At 43.7% G+C, this 13,688-nt stretch overlaps 1 protein-coding gene across 1 annotated transcript in view; it reads right to left on the bottom strand.

The window, feature by feature from the left end:
• Positions 1–11,243, bottom strand: part of LOC132229641 (cell cycle control protein 50C-like) — a 29,774-nt gene extending 18,531 nt beyond the window's left edge. The window contains 3 exon segments of the mRNA XM_059686186.1: positions 1,680–1,781; positions 8,245–8,355; positions 11,002–11,243. Coding sequence (XP_059542169.1) covers positions 1,680–1,781; positions 8,245–8,355; positions 11,002–11,193 — 405 coding nt within the window. The 5' untranslated portion in view covers positions 11,194–11,243.
• Between the last annotated feature and the right edge of the window lie 2,445 nt (positions 11,244–13,688).

The following is a 13,688-nucleotide window of genomic DNA, read 5'->3' as shown; positions in this document are numbered from 1 at the left end:
GAGAGAACACTGGCAATCTAAACCTTCCTGCCCTGATTTATTAGTACAGACCAAGATTATGGTCTACTCACTGATTTTTCCCAGGCTTCCAGCTCATTTAGACTAGAAAAATCTTTGTGTTTTGGAGGGCTGTCTGTGTGTGTGTGTGTGTGTGCAGTTTTTTTCCTCATTAACAATACATAGTATAGCAAATATGTCTGTAAGAAGGAGCTTTACCTTACTGATTGTGCTAAATATCACCCTAAGTCTACACTGGAATACATTTTATTTTTTTAAAGATATATTTTATTGATTTTTTACAGAGAGGAAGGGAGAGGGATAGAGAGTTAGAAACATTGATGTGAGAGAAACATCGATCAGCTTCCTCCTGCACACTCCCCACTGGGGATATGACCACAACCAAGGTACATGCCCTTGACCAGAATCGAACCTGGGACCCTTGAGTCTGCAGGCTGACGCTCTATCCACTGAGCCAAACTGGTTAGGGCTGGAATACATTTTAAAACCTGTTTTTATTGAAGTGCAATTTATATTCCAAAAGTATAAAAGTCATGAATCTATAGCTAGATGACTTAGTAGTATCTACCTAAGAACCAGAATAAATTTTTAAAAGAATGGTTGCTAAAAATCATTTATTACTTTAATATAATAATGTCAGTATAGAAAACCGTTTTCTCCTTGTATTTCTTGTTGGCATGCTAAATATCATCTACCAAGAATAAAGTTTTACAATCCTAGGACTACAAGGGTATTCAATTGAATCAAAGGCTTTTATTCAAGTGGAGCCCAATTTCCTTAAACTTGGCTAGATTGACGGCCCCAATTATAGGAAAGACACTGCTAGACACTGTAAGCCAGACTAAGACAAATCCCTCAGAGTTACTATCAAAATGGTTGGTGATTCCATCAACTAAAATGGGCAACTTTAAAGATAACTACAGAAATTACAGGTGAGGGAATAACACTAAAATCTAATCAATGCGTCAACCTAGTATACCATCAACTTTAACAGAAACATAAAATCCTGATTGTGGTTGAAAGATACTTGAAGATTTACCCTTCTGACATATTCATTATTACCAAGATTTGGACAATTCAATATGTATCCAATTTTAATGTAAAATTCTGTCAAATAAAAAAAAATGGTTGGTGCATGAAAGGATACACCTTTTTAATCAGGCAAGATTCACATTACTGCTCTGAAGAGGGAAAGTAACTCCTTTTCTCAATAGCAGTTATCCTGAATACACAGCCTCTTCAGTTTAGGCAAGAAGGAAATGAACATTTCTATCTGTAAAACCTCAGCTTTTGAGTTAATTTTCCATATTCTCTTTTAGACTGAAAAATCCATCTGGTTTAAAGAAAAAAAAAAAGGAGCCTGGCCAGTGTTCTCAGTGGTTAGAAAATTGGTCTGCCCACTGGAGGGTTGTGGGTTCAATTCCCAGTCAAGGATTGGGGTGCATGCATGAAGCAACCAATGGATGTGTCTCTCTCACATCAATGTTTCTCTCTCTCTCTCTCTCTCTCTCTCTCTCTCTCTCTCTCTCTCTCTCTCTCTCTCTCTTTCTCTCTCTCTCTCTCTCCTCTTCCTTCCATTTCCTGGAAGGAAAAAATATCCTCAATCTTAGGGTGAAGATTAAAAAAAAAAGGATATTATGCCAAAGTAAATAAAGCCTTACCTTTATATTTTTACCCATCAGTTGGTTATTACTTCTGGATAGAATATAATGATAGAGGTTCTGATGGAAGCCATATAATTTGTAGTACATATAAACATTACCCTGTAAAGGAGAACAGTGAAAAGAAAGAAGAGAGTAAGAAAAATAAACTGGAATATTAATAAACATAGGACTTTCAAAATATAAAAAGTGGTAAATAAAAAATTATGGAAACAAAGTTTTTTATATCAAATAGAAAACCCAAGAGATCATTATTGAAAATCAGTGTTGGAACCCTGCGGGGGAGGTTAGCTTGGTTGGTTGAAGGGTTGTCCCGTACACCAAAAGGTTGTGAGTTTGATTCCCGGTCAGGACACATACCTGGTTTTCAGTTTGATTCCCTGGTTGGGGCATGTATGGGAGGCAACTGGTTAATGTTTCTCTCTCACATTGACATTTTTCTTTCTCTCTCTCTCCCACTTCCTCTCTCTAAAATCAATAAAACATAGCCTTGGGTGAGGATTAAGAAAAGAAAACAGTGTTGCTCTCCGGAATAAAAAAAAATCAGTGTTGGATATAATATTAAATGCCAGCTGGAACTGAAAAGTAATTAAAATCCTATATAATAAAGAGGGAATATGCTAATTGACCATCATGCCCTCATAAGAGGGCAGTGCCCACAGCCACAAGATGGCAGCACCCAGTTTCCTCAGCCCTGCCAGGGGCCTCTGGTCCTCCTGCACCCCCCACTGACTAAGGCTCAGGCAACTTGGATGGCCGAGGTGCAGGCAGGCCTCGGATGGCAGTTGCCCAGCCGCCCAGGGCCGGCCTGAGGCTCAGGTAACCAGGGCTGGCTGAGGCTTGCGCTGCGGGCAGTGGCAGCAGCAGAGGTGTGATGGGGGCATCCCCTTCCCCTGATTGCCGGGTTGCCTCCCGCCCCTGAGGGCTCCTGGACTGTGAGAGGGGGCAGCCGGGCTGAGGGACCCTACCCCCCAAGTGCATGAATTTTCATGCACTGGGCCTCTAGTAAAAAAAGTTAAAAAAAAATCAGTGTTGGAAAATCCTGGTCTATAAAGAATTATTAAAATGGCCAAATAACTTATTTTTAATTTTTTTTAATATATTTTATTGATTTTTTACAGAAAGGAAGAGAGAGGGATAGAGAGTAAGAAACATAGATCAGCTGCCTCTTGCACACCTCCTACTGGGGATGTGCCCACAACCAAGGTACATGCCCTTGGCCGGAATCGAACCTGGGACCTTTCAGTCTGCAGGCTGACGCTCTATCCACTGAGCCAAACCGGTTAGGGCTATTTTTAATGTTTTTATAAGGTCTACTGCATTCCTGCCTTGAAAATATTTTTATAACTGGGCTTTGTATTCTCAATATGTAAAATTTGATTTTACAAATACAGTTATCTCCCAGCAATACTAGGAGATAAGTTTTCCTAGGGGTTGTGGTAGGCATCAAAGTCATGTGATTTCAAAGCAAATCCATGAAGCATAATTTAAAATTGGAGCCACTGAGCGTATTTAGGTGTGTGTGCATACTGGGCATGTGAAAGGATGAGACTGGTTCTCTGTGGTCCAGCTCCCGGGGTTTTCGTCTTTTTATCCTTAGGATGTAGCACAGTACCTGGCGTATAGTACTTGGTCCAGAAATGGCAAACCCCTTGGAAAAAAGATGGAATAATTCATTGATCAAAAAAAAGGTGATTTTCACTTTAGTTATAAGTAGCCTTGTTGCCATGAGAGACATACCTTTTCATGGGTACTGCTGTATGAGGCTGCCCAGTCATAGGCCACTTCCATGCTTCCACCTTTATGGTAACACTAGAGGCCCAGTGAATGAAACTTGTGCATGGTGGGGCAGGGGGTCCCTCAGCCTGGCCTGCACCCTCTCCAATCTGGGACCCCCTGTGGGGTTGGGTCTAAACCGGCAGTCGGACATCCCTCTCGCAATCTGGAACCGCTGGCTCCTAATCGCTCATCTGTCTGCCTGCCTGATTGCCCCTAACCGCTCTGCTTGCTGGACTGATGCCCCTAACTGCTCCCCTGCCTGCCTGACCGCCCCTAACTGCCTCTGCCTGATGCCCCTAACTGCTTCCCTGCCTGCCTGATTGCCCCTAACTGCTCCCTTGCCAGCCTGATTGCCTCCTGATTGCCCCCTAACTGCTCTCCCCTGCCGGCCTGATTGCCCCCTAACTGCCTCTGCCTCGGCCCCTACCACTGTGACTTTGTCTGGAAGGACATCTGGAAGATGTCTGGTCTAATTAGGATATTACCCTATTATTAGTATAGATACCAAGCCCCTGGAAATTCTCTGGGTAGACTTGATACAGATTTTACTAACAGCATATATATTGCAACTGGAAATTGCCAACGTAGCTGTTTATTATTAATATATGAGCTACCTCCAAAATAATGAGGCCTGTGTCCAAAACTATATGACGGCTTCATTTATTTAAAGTGCCTCCCACAAGTTATATGCTATGTTCTGTGCCAGAAATACAGAAGTATTCCTTTACAATTCCCCGAGTAAATTTTCTTACACTATGCAAAAAACAGCATTTGGAAAGGATGTTGGCCCCACCCTAAAAACCTTTAAGAGGATGCGTATAGAAAATGGGAGCTGGTACTAGGGCAGATTGGAAATAAAGGTCATGGTAAGTGTGGCCAGTTACAGAAAACAATGAACGCCAGTGAGCTTAATCACTTGTAAGAGAAAAATCTTTGGAACACTGAGAAGGGAGATGCTGGGCCATGACAAAGGCAGGCTGCAGCATAATAAACACCGAGCCTGGATGTGAAGGTGGATAAGCCAGGCGTAGCGAGAATGACTGATTACATTTCCTCACCCAAAGGGGAAACCTCTATTGTTGACCCTTAACGACAGAAAATATGAAGTCCACAGAAAGGAATTTACCATACATTTTCTTGGAAACTAAAAAGAGAATTCTACTTACCCAAAGTTATATGTTTATATAAATGATAAAATAAACAGCAGAGAACACACCACATTAGGGAGAAGAGTGTTTTCATAACCTTTTTTCAATGATTCTTTGTCCAAGTTTTTGCTTAATAAGGCCTCAAAGACCATCACCTCTTTGATTAGTCCTGGCGGCACATACTTTGTGGCATTTCTTCTCTTTACACCAGGGGCACTTGGTGTAGGACTCCGACCTTAAGGCAGAGTCTCATGTGGTGGGTTCATCACCAAGCTCACACCATGCGTGCTGACTGGCGAGTGAAAGGCCCTGTAATTGCTCTAAGCAGTTGGTTGGATTTGTACGGGAAAGCCTTTGCCTGAAAGGAATGGTTAGCAGCTGTAATACTTCCTTTGCTTTAGGACTTCAAAGGATGCAGACAGATGGGAACTGAAGCCCTTTAAAGGTTTTGTCCTTTGGATCTTTTTCTTAAAAAAGTGTAAGTACTCTGAGCCCCCCAAGAAAGAACAACCCTGCTTGACAAATTGATTTCAAGTTTTCTGACTTCCAGAACTGTGAGAGAATAAATTTCTGTTGTTGTAAGCCTCCCCTCTAAATTAAGTGACTCGAACTTTTACTTTGGGGGGGCACCATGGAGAACTGAGGAAGCCAAGAAAGGGTACACCTATAGAGAACTAGAATTTTGACCTACAATAAAAGAATACATTTGTAAAACTTCCTCCACTAACTTTATATAGATTTCAGTTATAACCCAAGTACAACTCAGTGATTTCCTTGTAACTTATACCTGACTTACAAAAATGATTAGAGCTACCCATAATCAATACAGATGTCTTCAGAATATTATTGATATCAACATGCTATCTTATGGGGTCAAGGGGAAAATAAGAAAGACACAACATAAAACCAAAACCGCCCAGCTGGCGTGGCTTAGTGGTTGAGCATCAACCTAGGAACCAGGAGGTCAGAGCACATGCCTGGGTTGCAGGCTTGGTCCCCAGTAAGGGGCGTGCAGAAGGCAGCCGATGAAGATTCTCTCTCATCATTGATGTTTCTATCTCTCTCTCCCTCTCCCTTTCTGAAATAAAAAAAATATATTTAAAAAAGAAAGAAATGAACTTATAATTAGCCTTAAAAACATAAAACCTAAGCCCCCTAGAACATAGAGCCATATAATTTAGCACTTTATTTTTACTTCATTCATTTACTATTCTAGAAAGTATTTCCTGAGCATCTACCATGCAAAATATACAGTGCTATGCACCGTGGAGGAAGCAAAGATTCATGTACTCATTCAATAAACATTAATCTAGCCAAGCATTGTTACGGGGGTTTGGGATACAGCAGTACAGTGAAAGACAACAAACAATACATCTATATAATAAACTTTTAATTTATATAGTATATTAGAGGTGATAAGTACTATGGAAAAAATTGAACTTACAGCAAAGTAACCAGGATCAGGAGTGCAGGGGTGGAGTAAGTAGACAGGCTACAGCAAGAAACAGGTTGGCCAGCGAAGGCCTTACTGAGGTGAGAACTGAGCCAAGATCTGAAGGAGGCAGGGGAGTTAGACAAGTGGATAGCAAGTACAGGGAGCAGCACAAGAGTATGTCCAACTTGTCTGAGGAATGAGGAGCCCACTGTGGTTGGTGTGGGGGTAGGTGGGAGAGAATGGAGAGATTAGGTCAGAGAGGAGGCGCGAAGCCAGATCAGGTGGGCCTTGTAAAGCCTTGCACTTTTTCACTCGGTGGAAAGAGGAGCCATTGCAGGAATTTTTAAGCAAAGGAATAACATAATATGACTTGTGCTTTATAAAGCTTACTCTAGCTGCTCTGGTGAGACACTGATGCAAACAGGGAGACCTGTTAGGAGGCTATTGCAGAAAATCAGGTGAGAGTTGGGTGTGGCATGGGGATAGGTAGCTGTAGCAGATGTGTGGAGAAGTGGGCAGACTCTGGATACATTCTGGAGGCAGAGCAAACAGGGTGTAATGGATGTAAGATATTTGCAAGCAGGAGGAGTCAAGAATGACTCCTGGGTTTTGGCCTGGACACCAGAAGGATGGAGCTGCTATCAGCTGAGATTGAGAAGTCTGTGGTTGGAATGGGTTTTTTGGGGGGTGGGGTGGGGTGGGGAGAAGTGGGTGTCAGGAGTTGTTTTGGAAAAGCTGAGCTTCACATATCTGGTGATCATCCAAATTTTGACATCAGGAAGGCAATTGGAAATACAAGAGTGGATAGTGGAAAGGAGGGTTGGGCTAGAGCTATAAGACTGATGGCAATAGTTGGCATTTAAGCCAAGAGGCTGATGCCATTTCCAAGGAAGTGAGTGTGCATAGCGAGGAGAATGCTGAAGGCTAAGACTGAAACCCTGAAGACCTCAGCAAAGAGTTTGAGGAAAATGGAGGGACAGCAAATAAACCAAAGAAGGGCAGCCAGAGAACAAGGAGGTTTTCCAAGAGCGCGGTATCCTGAAACCCATGAGAAGGACATGTGTCAGGGATGAGGGAGTGATCCATCTCTTGTATCAGCTGGGCTGACAAGGAACCAAGGACTCCCAGCTGGATTTATCCACCTGGAAGACATTGGCAACCTTGCGATTTCACGGAGCCTTCTGAAACTTTCTTAAGAATACAATACAGTCTAGGACAGTGATGGCGAACCTTTTGAGCTCAGAGTGTCAGCATTTTGAAAAATCCTAACTTAACTCTGGTGCCGTGTCACATATAGAAATTTTTTGATATTTGCAACTATAGTAAAACAAAGACTTATATTTTTGATGTTTATTTTATATACTTAAATGTCATTTAACAAAGAAAAATCAACCAAAAAAATGAGTTCGTGTGTCACCTCTGACACGCGTGTCATAGGTTCGCCATCACCGGTCTAGAACCTAGCTTCCTTCTTTCTTTTACTCCCTCCTCCACTCCCTCCTTCCTGCTCCTCTTCCCTCTCCTCCACAGGGGCCACAGCTGTGTTGTCTGACTGCTCTCTCAGTCTCCTCCGGCTCCCTCCCATTTTTTTCTTACAGGCAGTTCCCCCAATAAATCCCTTGCATGTCTAATCCTGTCTTGGCATCTGCTTCTCAGAGGACCTGGACTAACTAACACACGACTTTAATCAGCCCAAGAGCAAGACTCTCTTAATATTTCTTTGGCATTTCTCACCGCCTCTGACAGCCAGGCCAAGACTTGCCCGAGGGATTAGGCAACTGCATATGTAGAATGACTTGGAGGGTCCCAAGGAGAGTCCCAGCAGGTGTGTGACCCTCTGACACGAACTCACTGTGTGACCTTGGTGCAGACACTTAACCTCTCAGCCCATTAATTTTCTCACTATAAAATGAGTGGTTAGGTTCCATGATCTCTAGTATCCCCTCTTGAGCTGACATTGGAGTAAAACCTGCTTGATTGATGTGAAGAATTATGTGACAACATTGAGTAGAAAAAGAATTGGAAACTTAGAGACAAAGGAGAACAACATTCCAAAGGGAAAAAAGGGGTGAGGAGTTGCACATGAACTCAGAACTTTATATATTTTCAGTTTCAGGAAGCACTTGGTGGAAATCATGAACTTACTGCCAGTCTCCTTGGGAGTTCAGCATATAGCCCATTGAAGGCTCTTGATTTCACTTACTTTCATTGTCTCTGGCAGGTAAAAAGGAATGGAGCAGGAGCATTTTTTGTCAAAATTAATGGCGTTTTCCCGAAGTTTTGCACAATTTGCACATATATTTGTGTAATTTATCTGTCAGGTAGGAAAAAGAACAATGAAGATTTGACTTTGGGTGGTGGACACAATGCAGTCTACAGATGATGTATCATAAAACTGCACACTTAAACCTATATAATCTTGTTGAACATTGTCACCTCAATAAATTTAATTAAAAAAACTACATGAATATATATATCTTAAAATTCAAGCCCTGAGTCCATCAAGGTCAGGCTGTCTGGGTCAAGGGCATGTTGTCTGGCCATGACTGAAGGGCAGCCCAGTGTACAGGGAGATCTTTTGTGATACACAGGAGGAATGGGCCTTTCATTTTGGGACCTGTAGCATTTTGCTACTGATCTGGAATTCAGTGTTTTTACTGATTCTAGAGGCCCGATGCACGAAATTCATGCATGGGGGTGGGGGGTCCCTTTAGCCCAACCTGCACCCTCTCCAATCCGGGACCCCTTGGGGGATGTCTGACTGCAGTGGGACATTCCTCTCACAATCCAGGACTGCTGGCTCCTAACTGCTCACCTGCCTGCCTGCCTGATCGCTCCTAACTGGCTCCCCTGCCAGCCTGATCACCCATAACCACCTCTGCCTGCCAACCAGATTGCCCCTAACTGCCCCGCCCTCCAACCTGGTCACCCCCCAACTGCCCCTCCCCCACCAGCCTGGTCACCCCCAACTGCCCCCGCCCCCCCGCCGGCCTGGTCGGCCCATGCAGCCTGCTTGTTCAGTCATTTGGTCATCCCTCACTAACCCTCCTGCCGACCTGGTCACCCCACACAGCCTGTTTGGTCATCCGTTTGGTTGTTTCAGTTGCGATGGTCACTTAGGTATATATATATATAACCTATTGTGATAAAGCCTTCTGCCTGGATCATAAAAAGGTGTCGTTAGGAAAGTATTAGTCAATGTCTCATAAGAAGTGGGCCTATGGTCTGAGTCTAATCAGTTTTTGGGGAAGTCATTTCACTGTTTTTCCATTTTATTGTATGGAAAATATGTATACAAATGAATTCTTCTACATGGCATCTAGAGGATGTTATTAAAAATCACCAAACAGAAAAATAACTATTTCCAAAATGTAGGGTTACTGACATGTGGAATAAAACTGATTTTAAAATGTTGTTACATTCTATTTTTTAAAAGTTCAATTCTTTGAAAATGGTAGGGTGGACTTTTTTAAAAAAGGGGAGTGTGTCCCAAATGAGCAAGTCCTGTGAGCTCTGGCTGAGGGACTCCGTTGTGCGAAGGTCACTTATTCCTGGAGAGAGATGCTGGGAGCTGGGAGGGGCAGCAAAAAATACAAGAAGAAAGGCAATAGGAGGAGTGGGACTGAACCGATCTTCTCCTTTCTAAAGTTCTCCTCAGTATTTGCTATAATCCATTCTTTCAAGAAGTTTCTGGACACTGAACAAGGAAGGGGTTGTGGATACTGTGAACAAGCCAGGCATGGCTGAGCTCTCTGTTCTTACCACACATTGTCTTACCTACTCTATCATTAGCTCACTGAGGACACAAATCAACTTTGGCTTATTTGCCTCTTCTGCATACCCCACAGAATTCTCAGCACCTCTCACACGCCTGAATGTTAAATCACCGTCCACAGGCTTGGCCTTCACAATTTTGCCACTAGCCATGTGGGCAGAGGAAACAGATCAGCTTTCCATGGCTGCCTGTGGAGTAAAGGTCACGCCGTCTGGGATGTAGGCAATCTGCTCAGAGCTGATGTAAATAAGACATTTCTTAATTCATTAGGCTGAAAAATGGGCATGGCCGATTTACCCTTAGACCAACTCTCATCTCCCCTCCTCAGACCAGCTTCTGGGGGTCTCATCCTCCAACAGCTTGTTAATCACATTGGCAAGAGGCTTGTGACTGAGGAGTGTGCCCTTAGCATCAGCTTTTCTCACTGAGTAGAACTTGGTTTATTTTGCTAAGTGTCCCTAATAGGCCAGAAAGGTTTGGGTTGGTTCTTGCCTTTCCTAGATTGAGTTGAACTCAGAGAGAGTTCATTTGCAAAGGGAAAGACACTATGCTTGAAATGGGCTAAAATAGAAGACCTCTGCCTTTGGCTCTTCACTTTCTTTTTAAGTCCTCACCTGAGGATATGTTTTTATTGATTGTTAGGAAGGAAGAGGGAGAAGGAGAGGGAGAAGGAGGATCAGAGGAAGAGAGAGAGGGAGAGGGAGACACATTGATGTGAGAGAAACATTGATCAGTTGCCTCCCATATGTGCCCCGACCAGGGATTGAACCCACAACCTAGGTATGTCCCGTGACTGGGAATTGAACCTGCAACCTGGTGTGTGGGATGATTCTCCAACCCACTGAGCCACCCGGACAGGCAGTCATTTGGCCTTGCCTCTCCTCCCACCCCTATCAAGTGCTTGCTCAGTCCTCTGCCAGCACAAAAGCCTGACTTTCCCAGACCCTGTGAACAAGTACGGTTGAGCCGACAGTGTGAGAGTGATTTGTCCTCATGAGGACATAGGGCTGAATAAAGCCACCACACACAGGCTCTGTCACCACGGGCACCTGCCCACTGAAACAGGGGTGTTACAGTCTCATTTAGTTCCTGTGGAGGGGTTGTGTTCTCAAATGGACCACTCATTCATAGTCCCCAAGCAGAAAATTCTTAGAAATTGCATTAAACATGTAAGAAGAGACAAACCTCTATTTCCTTGGTGCTCTTTGCAGACAATAGAAGGATGATGCCCATGCCCAGGCACAATGCTCCCGTGGCAAAGAAGCCGGAGAGGACCTTGGAGGCTGAGAGCTGCAGCCGGTAGGCCGGCAATCGCTGCTGCTTCAAGGCAGTGTTGTCTGGCAACAGGGACCACCACACCTGGGATGGCTTCTCCATTTTGGTCCTGCAGGTGACTGAGAGACTTTTAAGACATTCATAACATTACTACTCAGAGCCATCCCCCATAATGGTAATACTAACTTAAGAATGAAGTGGAGGAGAGAACCAAGATGGCGGCATAGGTTAACGCCAGAGTTTGCTGCTTTGAACAACTACTTCAAAAGTGAAACCAAAAAACGGAAGGGACATCACCCAGAACCACAGGAACGCTGGCTGAGTGGAAGTCCTACAACTAGGAGGAAAGAGAAACGCATACGGACACTCAGAGGAGGCGCAGTGCTGAAGTCAAATTCTGAGGTGCGGAGTGCGCGGAGCAGGCTGGCGGCGGAGGGCGCGGTTGTTGTTTTCAATCGGGAGGGAGTCGCAGACTCTGAGCACCAGATCCGGGCGAGTCTTTAGGGACCCAGACTCAAACAGGAGAAGCGGGACTGCTTGGCTTCGGTCAGAGCGAGTGCAGCTTTCTCTCTGAGCTTTGCAGCGGGTGCTGGGACTCAGAGAGGCAGAGCCCCTGGGGACAGGACTGAGAGCCGCCATAACTGCTCTCTCCAGCCCACCCTGTTGATCCTGTTCGACCCGCCCCGCCCAAGCCCTGCACAGAGGCATTTGCCGGATAGCCTCAGGCAAAGGCTAGATTAGCACCTCCCTAGAGGACAGAAGTTCTCTCACTGCTGACACAGCTGATTCTCATAGCCACTTGGCCTGGAGGTCAAACCCTCCCTGGAATTAGCTACAACAATCAAGATTTATCTATAAGACTGCGAACAAAGACCACTAGGGGGTGCACCAAGGAAGCATAACAAAATGCGGAGACAAAGAAACAGGACAAAATTGTCAATGGAAGAAATAGAGTTCAGAACCACACTTTTAAGGTCTCTCAAGAACTGTTTAGAAGCTGCCGATAAACTTAATGAGATCTACACGAAAACTAATAAGACCCTCGATCTTATATTGGGGAACCAACGAGAAATTAAGCACACACAGACTGAAATAACGAATATTATACAGACGCCCGACAGCAGACCAGAGGAGCGCAAGAATCAAGTCAATGATTTGAAATGCGAGGAAGCAAAAAACATCCAACCGGAAAAGCAAAATGAAAAAAGAATCCAAAAATGCGAGGATAGTGTAAGGAGCCTCTGGGACAGCTTCAAGCGTACCAACATCAGAATTATAGGGGTGCCAGAAGATGAGAGAGAGCAAGATATTGAAAACCTATTTGAAGAAATAATGACAGAAAACTTCCCCCACCTGGTGAAAGAAATGGACTTACAGGTCCAAGAAGCGCGGAGAACCCCAAACAAAAGGAATCCAAAGAGGACCACACCAAGACACATCATAATTAAAATGCCAAGAGCAAAAGATAAAGAGAGAATCTTAAAAACAGCAAGAGAAAGAAACTCAGTTACCTACAAGGGAATACCCATACGACTGTCAGCTGATTTCTCAACAGAAACTTTGCAGGCCAGAAGGGAGTGGCAAGAAATATTCAAAGTGATGAATACCAAGAACCTACAACCAAGATTACTTTATCCAGCAAAGCTATCATTCAGAATTGAAGGTCAGATAAAGAGCTTCACAGATAAGGAAAAGCTAAAGGAGTTCATCACCACCAAACCAGGATTATATGAAATGCTGAAAGGTATCCTTTAAGAAGAGGAAGAGGAAGAAAAAGGTAAAGATACAAATTATGAACAACAAATATGCATCTATCAACAAGTGAATCTAAGAATCAAGTGAATAAATAATCTGATGAACAGAATGAACTGTTGATTATAATAGAATCAGGGACATAGAAAGGGAATGGACTGACTATTCTTGGGGGGGAAAGGGGTGTGGGAGATGTGGGAAGGGACTGGACAAAAATCGTGCACCTATGGATGAGGACAGTGGGTGGGGAGTGAGGGCGGAGGGTGGGGCGGGAACTGGGAGGAGGGGAGTTATGGGGGGGAAAAAAAAGGAACAAATGTAATAATCTGAACAATAAAGATTTAATTAAAAAAAAAAAAAAAAAAAAAAAAAAAAAAAAGAATGAAGTGGACTTTCCTTTGTAGTTTCAATCTTTCGGCTTCCCGAATTATTTCTCAACCAGGCCTGACATTCAGCAGGAGCACCGCTTTCTTCAGTCAGCCACTATGAAGTATATTTTACTTAGGTTCAAAAAGCTCCTGCTGAATGCTGTGCTGAGGAGGAACACTCCCCAGCAGGTGACACTGGGAAGCAGCTCTAATGGGATGAGGTGACTAATCCAAGGCAAGACCTTCCTGAAAGCGGGGAAATGAATTTATCTTTGAAAACCTGCCTAAATCCTTGAAAATTAATACCAAAAATAAAAATAAAAATAGGATCTTCAGTCCCCCCCCGCCCCAAATGTAACATGGATATAATTTAAGTTGGGAAAATGCTCTCAGGTTACAACTAACTTTGCTATTTGTGATCATGAGAGAGAAGCAAACAGGGATTGTAGAACCCAGATGTCTAATCTCAACAGCTTC

The sequence above is a fragment of the Myotis daubentonii genome, chromosome 3, assembly GCF_963259705.1.
Source record: "Myotis daubentonii chromosome 3, mMyoDau2.1, whole genome shotgun sequence".
In the NCBI taxonomy this organism is placed as follows: domain Eukaryota; kingdom Metazoa; phylum Chordata; class Mammalia; order Chiroptera; family Vespertilionidae; genus Myotis; species Myotis daubentonii.
Note: the sequence above shows the minus strand (reverse complement) of the source record. Positions and strands in the feature narration are given on the sequence as shown.